Source organism: Penicillium crustosum (genome assembly GCF_028827405.1).
Source record: "Penicillium crustosum strain IBT 35664 chromosome Unknown utg000002l_segment0_segment0, whole genome shotgun sequence".
Taxonomy (NCBI): Eukaryota; Fungi; Ascomycota; class Eurotiomycetes; order Eurotiales; family Aspergillaceae; genus Penicillium; species Penicillium crustosum.
In genome coordinates this window covers 3,263,005-3,276,193 of record NW_026623123.1, presented here as the reverse complement: position 1 = coordinate 3,276,193, position 13,189 = coordinate 3,263,005, and the positions used below count along the sequence as shown (strand labels likewise).

The following is a 13,189-nucleotide window of genomic DNA, read 5'->3' as shown; positions in this document are numbered from 1 at the left end:
GCATTGGATAGAGATGAGAAGAGACAGGTTCTGCTAAGACTTTTTATATACAGTTGTGAAGTTTCTCAACCACCACTTTTTGTTCAGATCGTACATATAACTCCGCTTTCAGAAGAATTAAAAACAAAGAGAAGTGAGTTAGTCCTTCCGTGCCTGCACATCTCCAAGCTGCTTGGGACTCTTGCCAGCATAGACTAAAGGGAAATAAGTTAGTGTATGTACAATCAAAAGAAGGTTGAGATTTCCTAAGCATAAATAACTCACGCCGCTCATAAAGAATGTACGATGTGTACATTAAAATTGGTAGACCGACGATAGTCGTCGTCCATCTAGAAAGAGGATTAGATTTCTCATTGTTGTCATGTATCATTTGCCATCGAACGACCAAAGCAAAAAAAAAAGAGGACAGAGAGGGGTAGCACATACCTCCGTGCAGCAGCCTTGTACTCCTTCGTCTTCCGGATATCATCCACCCCCTTTGGGAGCGGCGAAGGAGCGGGTTGTTGGACTGGGCGTGGAGGCCGAGTTTTGGGATCCACGGATCGGTATCTGTTCTGGTCTTTGATGGATACCATTATTCTTGACTTTTATTAGATAAATTTGAACGCAGAAGAAATTGTCGGGGCGTGCTTATATGTTTTGGTTGATGCATTGGACGATGCGAATTCTTTTGAGGGAAGATTCCGGGAGGTGTTAGCGCCTGAGGCATGAATGTAACTACATTGGGAAGAGTAGCTCATGAAATATAGGCTGTCCTTCAACCACTGATGATGCGGTCGATAGATAATGGAAGTTATATGGTATTCGAGTGAAAATAGATCCAGAAAGCACAAAAAATATGTACGAAATCTTTTAATTTATATGTTTTTCTTCTGCAAAATATACCTCTCTACCCCAACCCCGTTAAGCTCAAATTATCTACGAACAACGGTCTGGTTTCATTGAGCTTGCTCAATATCCATGTTCCATGCTTATATATAGGTATTAAATGCTGTTGGTTGACATATAGAAGTGTAAGCTTCTTGGTTTTAAGAAGAACAAGCCTGGTCCTTTTACACGCGCCTTTCCAGTGGCTGGAATCCTTAGTTTTGCGTAAGACATATTAAGATATTTTGTTTTAGAACCAAGTGGGATAAGAACTTGGTAGTAGCTTGGTTGTTCTCTGCATATCTAGGTAGGTTAAGGTAGTTGATTATATAAATTCGAACTGTCCAATACGATGCCCTTGGTTTAAGATCACCCTAGATGAAAGTTACTTCTCAAGCAGATTGCGTACATCATACATACCCATCACAGTTGTCTCCAGTACTTACTGGAACTATGATTGCACTAGGCAAATGCAACGTAAGCTAAAAGTAAGCGGAAGCTCGGTGGAATGTGAGGAAGAAACTATCTGCGTGAGATATTAGAGTTATGTGGGCTTCCATTTATGGAGACTACAAGATTACAAGATTACAAAATAAAGCAATACTAATGGAAAACAACAAAGATAACTGAAGAAATTCACAATTCACCATGGTAAACTCCATGGTATGCTCCCGCGGTGCTAATCATACATGCTTGAAACGCCGGCTGGTAATCATACAAAGAAAAAAAAAAACCGAATATGAACAACTGTGCCCGGCTAAGGCCGGGCGGGAAACATAAATTTGCCCTCACCAGGGCCTTACATGGCCCGGCGGCGGCGGCGCTTGCTGGTTTGTGCGGAGGACGGCGCACGTGAGAGGGCGGGGGAGGAAGGGGACTGCACGGCGGGGTTGGAAGCAGGTGCTTTAGCCCCGGAGGCCTCAGTCTTAGGCGCCGGCTTCAAGGTCAGTCGCAGCCGCTGCACCTTAGGCTTGTCACCTTCGGTGTCAGCGGGGGCGACAGCAGCAGCTAGGCCTGAAGACTGGACCTTGGTCGCAGTGGTCGGGGGAGAAGTAGGAGAAGCGGAAGAGGGGACGGTGGGGGCAGGGGCAGTCTGGCGACGGCGACGCTGTGACTTGCGTCCGCCGGTCTCGGCAGTAGCGGTGGGGACTGGCGAGGCGGGCTTATCCGTAGCATCTGCAGCCGCAGTCTGACGGCGCTTTCGGGCGCGGGGTTTCTTGGCCGCAGGGGCTGGCGCAGGGGTCCGAGCAAGAGCCCTGGCCTTTTCCTCCTCCACATTTTCAGTGACGAATGGGGCTGTCGCATCAAATGGGAGATTACGGTCTCCCATGAGTGGAGCGAAGCTGTGGGCGGCATCGGCCTCGGCTTGCTGGGTAGTTCTGGCGCGCACCGGGGGAAAGGAAGACCCTCGTAGCCGTAAGTGTGAGGGGGATAATATGGGTGGCTTTTTTCAGGGATCAGAGCAACCTCTTCACCACTGGAGTTGACATAGCCAGTTTGAATCCAGCCATCGCTGTCGACCTTGGTCTTAGACCTCTTTTTGTAGCTTAGGATGCTTGAGCCGTTGGTTGCTGCATCATTGGTGGCTACATCTTTGGTGACTGCATCGTGGGTGACTGTGCCGTTGGTGACTTCGCCGTTGGTGACTGCAACAGGAGGAGCAGGTGGGGTGGGAGCACAAGGAGCGATTACAGGTGGTGGGGTGTCTCGGTCAATCATTTCGACGTCGAGATCGACATCACTTGGCGAGGTGGTCTTGATGGTGGGCACGTCGACGCCATATTTTTCTTCCTCTTGACGACGGAAGTATTCACTTCGCTGTTGCTCCAAGAAGGCAGGGAAATTGGAAGGGAGAGTAAAGTCAGGGCTGAGGGACTGGATAGTTAAGTCATACAGTATCTTGCCAGCGACTTTCACGTCAATATCACAACCGATCAGGACAGCATTCTTTCGCATGTTCAAGTTGGACATTCTCTTTGACTTTCTGGTTTTTCTCATTGGTTGCTTCGATACATTGTTCTTCACAACCTTGGTAGGCACGGGGACAGCAGAGGGAGCAGGAGTAGCAGGGGCAGGAGTTTCCACGGTCGGGGTGGACACTGTCATGTTTTTGCGGCGAGGTTTCCTCTTACTTGATTCAAAAGATTCAAGGGCCCTCATGGTGGGCTTACGAACCCGGGATGAGTTCCGCATGTCGGAGGCACTGGTAGGGCTCGAGGGACCATCAGCTGTTCCTTCGGATTCAACACTGCCCATGTACTGATCAACCGTCCAGCTAGCGCTACCAGTACTCTCTGGGAAATCAATATCTGAGACTTCCTGCTTGGGTGTTTCAAGTGCAGCTGTTCTTCTCGTTCGTCGACTACCCGGGTTGGTGGGCGGGGCTTCTAGGGTTGGCGTGTAAACGTTTGACAAACGTGACGGACGAGACTGAAAGGTCCTTCGACGTGAGGAAGGTGTTTCAGGAGATTTCCCACGTGGGCTAGGACTTGGGACAGACGAATTACTTGGAAGAGGTGTGTTCGGAGTGTAAAAACGAATGTTGATAGAAGTGTCTTGAGGTGAGGTGGATGTAAGGTCTAACGGTTTGGCGGGTTGCACGTTCTCATTCGTACTTTTTGATGAGGGAGGTACTCGGGGGAGCGCCGTGAAGGTGTCAATGTAGGCGCTTTATTGATGCGCGCCGGCATCGACTTACGTTGGCCCTTCTTGGGAGGCATCGTGACTTAAAGCTAAATGGCCCGGAAGTTGTCAGTTATAATCTATCCATGCAAATACAGCAGGTGGTAAATAGGTCAAACGAGCTGTACAAATGGAAGACTAGATAATACCTCCAATAACAGGCGACTAGGGGGTGGGAATAAGAATATATGGGGTCATCAGGTGAAGTGCAGGGTCGACGTCAGAAGGCCGCAGTGCGCGGAAGGGGAGAAGTTGGGAATTAGGGCCCGACTTATAGGCGCAGTACTCACGGGATCAGAGGTACAACCATCCGTGGTTATTTTCTAAAGGGTTCATAAACAGGCTGGTAAGGACTAGGCGGACGTTGGAGTTGTATTTGAGGTAGACGAGGCGAAATAAAGTGATGGAAGATGTTGAGGTCAAGCAGAAAAGAAATTAGGGCTACGATTGATCGGCGCTTATCGGCTTCACTTGTCCGCCTTATTCTGCAACTCCTCCATCCTCCATCATCTCCCCGAGCTTCTACAGCTGTTTTCTGTTATTTCTGTTTTCTTTTAGTTATTTCCTTCGCAATGCATCTGTGGCAGGCCACCGTTCCATTCTGCCTGTTGGCTGCAGCTGCCTTGCCTGGAGCTGCTGCCACAGCTTGGGGCTTTACTGATGCCACCGTGGCCGTTCAAGCAAAAGGTGCTGGTGTCAATGGAGGTTTCAAGGAACAGTATGCATTTCGACTCAAATACAAGGTAGATGAAACTAATCAAACACTTAAAATAGATTTACTGCATCCAAGCCGCTCTCCAAACCCATCTCCCTTTTCGGTGCCGATACACTACGCGTCACCTTGACAACCCAGGAAGACAGCTCTGCAAAGCGACCAGACCAGGTTTTCCTTTTGCTCAAGGATGCTCAGACTGGATTGGATATCTCTTACCCTTTCAGTGTCAAGGATAGTGGCAAGTCAAGAGTCGAATTGGTATGCAACCCCCGCAAACGAGTTTCCGCGGCGCAGCTAACAAATGCTCTCCAGACCCAGAAAGACCTGCCGATTCAATTCCTTTCCCTGTCCGGCCCAGTTGATGCGCATATCGTCATTGGTGGGTTCGGAAGCTCTGTTGCCTACGACAGCTCTGTGTTCAAGTTGTCGATTGATCATAACCCCGAAGAGGCCGTGCCGACCGTTGAGACTGAGCGATATGGCAAGAAGCCCGAGATCCACCATATCTTCAAGGATTCTGCGTCTAGCCCACCAATTGTCATCACCCTGACATTTGTTGCCATGGTCGGCGCTGCTATTCCCGCTCTTGCTGGCTTGGTAAGTTGATATCATTGCTGTGCAAACGACGTTGCTTACAGGTTGTCTCTAGTGGCTCTTCCTCGGCGCCAACATTAACCACCTTCCCACCGCATTGAAGTCCGCCCCCCTCTCACACGCCGTCTTCCTCGGATCTTTGATCGCATTTGAGGGGATCTTCTTCCTCTACTACACATCGTGGAACTTGTTCCAGATCCTTCCCGCGATGGCTATTGTCGGTGCGATCGCATTCATCAGTGGTAGCCGTGCGCTGGGCGAAGTGCAGGGCCGGCGCCTTGCTGGTCTCCGGTAAACTTCCGGAACATACATAAATATATCTGCCGTGTTCCTGGATGTACTCTCACGGTGGTCTCAAATCGCCGTGTGGTCTTGGATTCCGGTGGTATTGTATCTTAACTGTGGTGGTACCCCGTATGTCTTTTACAAAATAACAAGTTTTCCACTGAAATTTCACGAAAGTTCCACTGACCTTCAATTGTGATCATCTCCCTACATATTGTCTGTAATACGGGTTTGGTTGGAGCTCCTCAGATACGCAGCCGCGCCAACATATACTTCCTATCGACTTCATTTTAGCATTCAGCTTCACCTTCACATTTTAGATATATTGTATTGCTATACATCAGTCAATCTCACTAGATAATCTATACTCACGAGGGAGCTGTTTGTTGACTATGTATTTCTGACGTCACAAGGTAGGGCACGTTTTGAGGGACTTGTTTACCGCTTTATTTACCGCCTACTCAGGATGGTATGCATATGCACTCCTGCCTCAGAGATGAGGTCTTTATTTCAACTCAAACTGTACATAAAGAGTGCTTCTCTAGTATCCCTAATATTTTATCTCATCTTTGGGTATTTCGACACCTTCAAAAGTACTAGTTCATGTGACTTGTATACTCCGGTGCCAAAAAGTCTGGACTGTTCTGCTGGCAAAAGACCCGGACGTCCAGATCGAATGCCAAGGCAACTTCGGCACCTCCGCTCAAAGCTCCGCAAAAAACGCCTTCGGCCAACACTTCCACCAACACTTCCGAATTCCACAGCTCATCATTCTCAATGGGTTCTGCTGCATCGAAGCCCGTTAAGTCGGCAGCTGGCGCAGCCTCACGGCGCCAATACCCCAAGCAGCCAGCTCCTCCACCGAGAGGCCCGCGCAAAGCTCCGAAAGAAACTAAAGCAGCCTCTGCACCTTCACCTGCCCCCACACCCAAGCCTAAGGCCCAAGCTAGTCCCTCGACTCCTCGCGCACCTACAGCTCCCTCTCAAGGTCCAACATACCACTCAAAGGAGCAAGCATCCAGCGTGAAGTCTGATGGTACGTGCACTCACCTGCGATTCTTTTAAGTCTCTTCTATGCAACACATGCAAGATCTGGAATGCAACATTTACTAATGAATTTCCAGCCATCGACATGGACGGTCGAGACCCTGACTTCGCCGCTTCCCTCCGATCAATAGGCCCCGTCAATCCATCACCTACGTTCTCAAACTCAAGCACCTTTAACCGCCCCGGCTCAATGCAAACAGTCTTCCCGCATGCTTCCAACCCGGCACTGCTAGTTGTCACTGCTAGACAACGTCTCATGGAGGCCGCAGAAAAAGAAGCTGAACACTTCGGTCATGCGGGTCATCCCGGGAGATCGTTCCTGGATGCCCTGACTATCCAACAGGTGTTGACTATGCGTGATAAGCAGGGTATGCGTCGTGGTGATATTGAACGGTTCCTCGGATTGAAGAAGGGTGTCTTGGAGCGGTTAGGGAAGGATGAGATTGTGTCGCGTATTACGTGATATTGGTTCTCTGCCCAGGTGAGCTCTGTTGTTTAGCGGTTTTTCCCCCAAAATATCATTCGGTGTGTATGGTGCATTTTGGATTATTGGTTGGCGTCATTCTTCCTGTTTTTGTGCACACTTTGTATAGTACCTTGATTCGGTCATCCCTACTCATGATAATATCAAATGCTTTAGTCAGAGTCGCTACGAAGTTCTCTTTCGACCTTTTATTTTTTTGGCTTAAAGACGGATAACTACGAAATATCTAAGCGAACTAAAGACTTTGAAAAAAGGCCCCCGAGGCAACCTGAGATGGTCCTCGAGTGTTCCGCCACAACGGTCATAATTGACAGAAAATCAATTAGCCGCCGAAAGTATTAAGATCTGCCAGGTCGCCATGCAATTTCCGATATATGAAGATACATCCCATCATCGGTAATGTCGCATCAGACGGGTTCTAGAACTCATGCCACTGGCTATCATGTCACTCACGGAATCATCGGCCACAAACATGTCGGATGCTTAAGTGATTCAAGACGCTCGCTTTCATTCGCCGCGGGTGGCATTAGACAGTCTTGCCGATGAAAGGGAAATGATGGCTCACGCTGGGGGTCAGCCGTCTATCATATCTGCATCTTTTGCAGGCAAATCTAGCACCGCACGAATTCTAGGCATGCAGCCGGACAAGTTCCACCTTCACGGCGTGTCCGTCGCGCAGCATGGCGCAGTCTCTATGAACAGAGTGGAGTTACAAATCTGGTTGCCCAGGGAGTTCGGATTGTATGTCAGCGTTCAGGTTTTGTCCAACCCCAACACCACATTCTGACTTTTGGCAAATATGGCGGCGTACCACTTGAGTAGTAACTGGTCGAGGCTTCTGTCCCGTGGCGTGGATTGAGCTGTTTACTCTGTTGGGTTATGAGTTCAGCTTGTCAATAGAATGTGTCTCAATGTTGCTAGTATAGATGGAATTATATCCACAACTGACAGAACAGGCAATTTTTTTGAGTTAAAACTCTAAGTTGTGATTTCCTGGGTTTATCAGGAAAAGGTGGGGCCCAGGGGTGATACTTCGGTGCCGGCGACCAATCATTCAACACAGAGACACGATGACAGCCCTGAGTCAGTGAGATGCGATCTAAACCACGCCCTATGCTATGACTGATATTGATGAACTCCCACATATTTATAATGTCTTCTTTTCTCTTCTATATGTACTTTAAAGAGGATCATTGAACATACTTGCCTCTAGGCCCTCTCTCCTTGGAATTCACAGCTCCAATGTATCTCCGCGCCGTCCACGCCGAGGGACAACTCCCCGTTCTCCAGCAATTCATCCGCGACAACCCATTGGGCATCCTAACAACGGCGATCAAATCCCCAATCTACTCCTTCATCCAATCAAGCCACATCCCCTTCGTTCTCGATGTACCTCCCTCAACCGAAAGCGATGACACAATCCCGACTGGTATCCTGCGCGGTCACATGGCGAAGCAGAACCCACAAGCAAAAGCCCTAATGGAAGCCCTCGCCGAGCAACATGCAGCAGGCAATAACAAACTCGAGCTCACGGACGAAGTCCTGATCCTCTTCAACGGCCCACACCACCACTACGTGACACCCAAATTCTACACAGAAACTAAACCGGTTTCCGGCAAGGTCGTCCCGACGTGGAACTACTCCGCTGTGCAGGCCTATGGCAAGATCAGTGTGTACTGCAATTCCAAGGCAGAGGAAACGGGTGCATTTTTGCAAAAACAGATTCAAGATCTGTCGCGGCAGTCTGAGGAGGGCATCATGGGGTATACTGGGGGTGATAAGAAGAACGCGTGGAATGTCTCTGATGCACCGGTTAATTATGTGGAGCTTTTGAAGAAAAATATCATTGGTATTGAGATTCGGGTTGAGCGGTTACAGGGGAAGTTTAAGATGAGTCAAGAAATGGGCGAGGGAGATCGGGAGGGGGTTGTGAAGGGGTTCGAGGAATTGGGGTCGGATGTTGGGAGGGGCATTGCTGATTGTGTGAAGGAGCGTGCTGCCTTGAAGGATCAGCAGAAGTGATTGACCTCGGGGGCCATTAGAGAAGATATCCGGTTTTACACATACACTTGACATGATGTGATCATGAGGAATGATAAACATGCATAGATGATAGAGCACCTTTACAGAAACGTGTTCAATCCAAATTTTGAAGCTTTCAAGATGTACATATTTGTATGTTGTACTTGTAGGCTAGCACGGTTCTGTAGTTCAACCTCGGGATATGTTTCACTTTTAGCTTTTTAATGTGTCTACCTAATCACCCATACGACCCTGTCCACCCTTAGTGTTGGGGTCTGGGGGCCATATATCAACACTAAAATTAATACGAGGTAGCACTCGGAGTCGAGTCGAATCAGATGATCACACATGTCGAGATCAACATACGGGGTACAACAACCTTGGAATTGGTCTCTTATAAGTCTCCTGTAAGGTCTACTGCCAAGCATATTTAGGCAAAGGCCTGTGCACAGAGTTTCTAACCACCTACCTAGGTACATCCCTGTATTATAGAAAAATTACGTGTCTATTGTACGGAGTACAGCATGCATATGAATACATATTGTAGATTTGTAGATGTACAAAAATACAAAGTGCGATTGTTTCATGTCCTCTCCACAGATCTCAGAGACACGGGATCTTCAAGATCCGAGGATCATTTATAATAATAGGTAGACGGGGGCCCTGGAACCTTGGGAGTGGGGGGCGGAAACGGGAAATCGCCGCAAATGTTGACTTTTCCCCAGATTTTATGCAACCAAATGTACAGGTGAACGGTCATATTTCCCCTTTCTGAAGAGTACCTAGGTACATGTGTAACTTTGGAACCTTACGAGATTGGAACGCCCTCGGGAGGTCTGAGATGGTCCATGGTTCAATAGAATTGGACCTGGAATTTCAGGGATTCAATGTTTTGATTTTATTTTATTGTATTGTATTGTATTATTAGTTTTATGTTTCACCGTAGTAGCGAATCATTTTGGAATAGTGTTATGCAGGGTCCACTTAGTGGCTGCACAACCTTGGACAAACTTGGACATAATTAACCTGTACAGCCGCTTATGTCTCTAAGCTAGGCCCACTTGGGCAATTTAGAGCACTGTTACAGGTTGACAGGCATTTTAATATGGGAAAGTGGCTCTAGCGACGTAATAAAAAGAAAATCGATAGAATTAAAAAAAGAAGAGAACTAAGCATTTGGAGTAAGTGGGAGCCTCAGGTTAAGCCAAGTCGCGTGCCCAATTTCCTATCGCCTAATTGGCCTTTTTTTCTGTTATTTCGTGATATCTAAGAATAAGTCGTGGACCCTTTTTTTCCCTTTCCTCCCGAGCTCTCTCTTTCTCCCTTCTTTCCTGTTGCCTGGGCTGTCGTTTACAATTTCAACATTCCTCGAGTTCCCCAACCTCCACTTTCCTTGCCAACTGCGCGATCCTACTGTACAAATGAAATGATTCCAACATGTCTATCTTCGCCCTCTTACCACCTTTGCCACCCTTCCTTTTCTCAGCACTCGTCGTGAGTGGCCTCGCCTCGAAGGCCTTACATATTGCGCTCCATATTCAGTCCTTACCGTTCCTCTACTTTGTCCTTTATTCACCCACCCTCATTCTACGAGATGTGTTGGTTATCATATTCGTACGGGTCTTGCTACGCTTCCAAGCGCCAGATAGTCGATGGCAATGGCTCTCAACTGTGTTGGGAGGGGCACTGTCGTATGTTTACCCCCCAAATACCGAACACCGAAATGGAGGACAAGGGGAAATTTGCGCAACATAATCTAACACCACTGCAGCCTAATTACATGGGGTGCTTCCTCCATCCAGTTCGGATTCTTTATGCAAACCGGTGCCGAGGTCGCCTGGGCAGCTGGTGGTAGCTTCCTGAGCGATCCGGCAGCCATGAAAATCCTCCTCAGCGGTATCTCAACTGTATCCGCTGCGGCCACCATGCTCGGACTAATCTCGTGGTTGCTTCATTCCCATTTGTACAACATCACTGGTCTCGGCTTGCAGGCAATCCGAGACCTGGCAGTAGGGGGATACAAATCACGTTATACATTGATTTCCGCCCCCAGCAAATCGTGCATGGCCTCGATAGACATCCGGTCGTTCCGTCGCATCATTCCCGCAGTCGCCATCTGCGTGTCGCTCATTTTCTTGGAAATCACTAGGCCCGCTATACCGTATGACCATTTATCCGGAGCTCTGCCGCTGACACTGCTCGAGGCTTTTCAAAAAAAGACGGCGACGGTGGAGGGATGCCGCGAGCCCTCTATGCCATTCCCTTTATTCACGGGTGATAATGGGGTCTCCGGTCCTCAGTTCCAACCGGACTCGACATTTGTGGAACAATGGTCACGGGCCACATGGCTCCCCGAAAACCCACCCCCAGGATTCAGCCGCTGGGATCTCAGCCCGAATGATCGTGCAGAGAAGGACAATCAATATTCCTTTGTGTGTGCCGGCGATGAGGGCGCATTCTACAATCCGAAAAATGACCCGCTAATGGTTACAAATCTGAATGGTGAAATTTATGAGCCCCTACAAAAGGCTTTCAAGGAGCACTCCGTTGAGGTCAACCACGTTGTCCTATTAACGCTCGAAAGTGGCCGCAAAGAACTTTTCCCCACCCAGCAGGGCACCCCCTTGTTCGATGGCCTTCTCGCGTCTCATAAGAGGCAGGACGTCAATGAGGCGATCGATCGTCTGGCCAACATGACCCCGGTCGCTCAACAGTTGACCGGCGAGTATGCAATCGATAGCAAGGGGAAGAAGCTCGACTTGAGCCACTCTCCGTGGCAGACCCCGCCACAAGAAGGTATGGGTGGACTTAATGTCCGTGGCGCCGTGACCGGTAGCTCCTTGACTTTCAAGAGTATTTTGGGAAGTCACTGTGGTGTGAACCCTTTGCCAGTGGATCTTCTGGAGGAGTCTATGCTTGAAATTTATCAGCCGTGCTTGCCACAGATTTTCGATCTGTTCAATCAAGGCAAGTCACAAACGGGGAAGCGCCTCCAGAACTCTTCTTCTGAGGACAAATCCGCAGCTCTCAGGAACCCCTGGAAGTCTGTATTCATGCAGTCAATTACCGATGACTATGACCGTCAAGACCTGCTGAACAACAACATGGGCTTTAAGCACAAGGTCGTCAAGAGTACTATCCAATCCCCCCACGCGAAACACAGAGCCCAGGGCCAAGAAATCAACTACTTCGGATTTGCGGAGACTGAGCTTCGACCTTACGTGATGGACCTCTTTGAGGAGGCTGCAAATAACAAGACCCGGATGTTCCTTTCACATGTCACCAGCACAACCCACCATCCCTGGACCACGCCAGACGACTTCGAGAAAGAACCATACATGGGCGACCAAGGAAACATCAACCACGACCTGATGAACAACTACCTAAATTCCGCCCGATTCGTCGATATCTGGCTCGGCGACATCATGAACATGCTTGACCAGACCGGCATTGCCAACGAGACTCTAGTCGTCGTCGTTGGAGACCATGGCCAAGCCTTTGGCGAAGATAACAAGGACATGACCGGCACATATGAGAATGGCCACATTAGCAACTTCCGCGTACCCTTGGTTTTCCACCACCCGCACATGCCTCGGGTAGATATCACCGCCAATGCCACCGCCCTCTCCATTGTCCCCACCATCCTGGATCTCCTCGTCCAGTCCAACTCCCTGGACGAGCGCGACTCCGAGATCGCCAATTCTCTCCTCCCTGAGTACCAAGGCCAGTCCCTAATACGTCCTTTCCTCTCTTCTATGGACGAACCACCCCACCGCCATCACCACCATCCTCCCCCACCAGATAGGCAGCCAGAACACGAGCGAGAAGACACCCAGCTCGAAGCCCGGTCCCGCCCAGAGAGTCCTCCCAAACGCATCGTTTGGAACATGGGACTGATCAACGCCGGTGGCTCTATGCTCTCCATCATGGCAGCAGATGTCCCATACCGTCTCATCCTTCCCCTGAAGGAAGGTTTCGAGTACACCTTCACTCACCTAGGCGAAGACCCCGGTGAAGCCCACCCCACCAAGGCTTGGACTCTTGAGACCCTCATCAAAGAGGTTAAGCCTAAATTTGGCCGAGAGTCCGCTGATTGGCTCAACGATGCTGAGCTAGTTGGCAAGTGGTGGGTGAGTGAACAAAAACGCATATGGGGTTACCGTGAAGCCTAGCCATATGCTAGCTCCGCGGAATCATCAAAAAGAATCAAGTCAAAAGTCAGATAAACCGGACCTTTGTGATTGCTCTGGTCCACTTCGCATTGCATTTCTTCCCTTTTTCTTCTGGCTCTGTGCCCATTTTGCATCTCATGATATCTCCCACATTTGTCTTGGAACCGGCGTTACAGCGGCGTTATTTTTAATCACGTACTTGGGCGTGAACGCTTGAGCTCCCTCATTTCCTTGAAGATATTCCCTATTCCCCCCATTGTGGCTGGACAGCCCTTTTTTTTCATCTCTCATGTGCATCTATATGGCATTGGATGGCACTGT

General features: G+C 49.1%; 6 protein-coding genes across 6 annotated transcripts; 4 read left to right on the top strand and 2 right to left on the bottom strand.

The window, feature by feature from the left end:
• Window positions 1–138: 138 nt before the first annotated feature.
• Window positions 139–575, bottom strand: N7487_004745 (uncharacterized protein; the record flags this gene model as incomplete). The annotated part of the gene is made up of 3 exons (XM_056872492.1): window positions 139–194; window positions 265–329; window positions 427–575. The coding sequence occupies 3 exons, from the start codon at window positions 573–575 to the stop codon at window positions 139–141; spliced, it is 270 nt and encodes an 89-aa protein (XP_056730212.1).
• A 1,091-nt stretch (window positions 576–1,666) lies between these two features.
• On the bottom strand, window positions 1,667–3,587 carry N7487_004744 (putative GPI-anchored cell surface glycoprotein; the record flags this gene model as incomplete). Its single annotated transcript, XM_056872491.1, has 3 exons — window positions 1,667–2,274; window positions 2,343–3,500; window positions 3,566–3,587. The coding sequence occupies 3 exons, from the start codon at window positions 3,585–3,587 to the stop codon at window positions 1,667–1,669; spliced, it is 1,788 nt and encodes a 595-aa protein (XP_056730211.1).
• A 534-nt stretch (window positions 3,588–4,121) lies between these two features.
• N7487_004743 (putative oligosaccharyltransferase subunit ribophorin II) lies at window positions 4,122–5,153 on the top strand (the record flags this gene model as incomplete). The annotated part of the gene is made up of 4 exons (XM_056872490.1): window positions 4,122–4,267; window positions 4,324–4,522; window positions 4,577–4,861; window positions 4,914–5,153. The coding sequence occupies 4 exons, from the start codon at window positions 4,122–4,124 to the stop codon at window positions 5,151–5,153; spliced, it is 870 nt and encodes a 289-aa protein (XP_056730210.1).
• A 767-nt stretch (window positions 5,154–5,920) lies between these two features.
• Window positions 5,921–6,653, top strand: N7487_004742 (uncharacterized protein; the record flags this gene model as incomplete). The annotated part of the gene is made up of 2 exons (XM_056872489.1): window positions 5,921–6,179; window positions 6,268–6,653. The coding sequence occupies 2 exons, from the start codon at window positions 5,921–5,923 to the stop codon at window positions 6,651–6,653; spliced, it is 645 nt and encodes a 214-aa protein (XP_056730209.1).
• Window positions 6,654–7,916: 1,263 nt separating this feature from the next.
• Window positions 7,917–8,696, top strand: N7487_004741 (FMN-binding negative transcriptional regulator; the record flags this gene model as incomplete). The annotated part of the gene is made up of 1 exon (XM_056872488.1): window positions 7,917–8,696. One exon carries the CDS (start codon window positions 7,917–7,919, stop codon window positions 8,694–8,696), a length of 780 nt encoding a protein of 259 aa, XP_056730208.1.
• A 1,437-nt stretch (window positions 8,697–10,133) lies between these two features.
• Window positions 10,134–12,868, top strand: N7487_004740 (uncharacterized protein; the record flags this gene model as incomplete). The annotated part of the gene is made up of 2 exons (XM_056872487.1): window positions 10,134–10,387; window positions 10,468–12,868. 2 exons carry the CDS (start codon window positions 10,134–10,136, stop codon window positions 12,866–12,868), a joined length of 2,655 nt encoding a protein of 884 aa, XP_056730207.1.
• Between the last annotated feature and the right edge of the window lie 321 nt (window positions 12,869–13,189).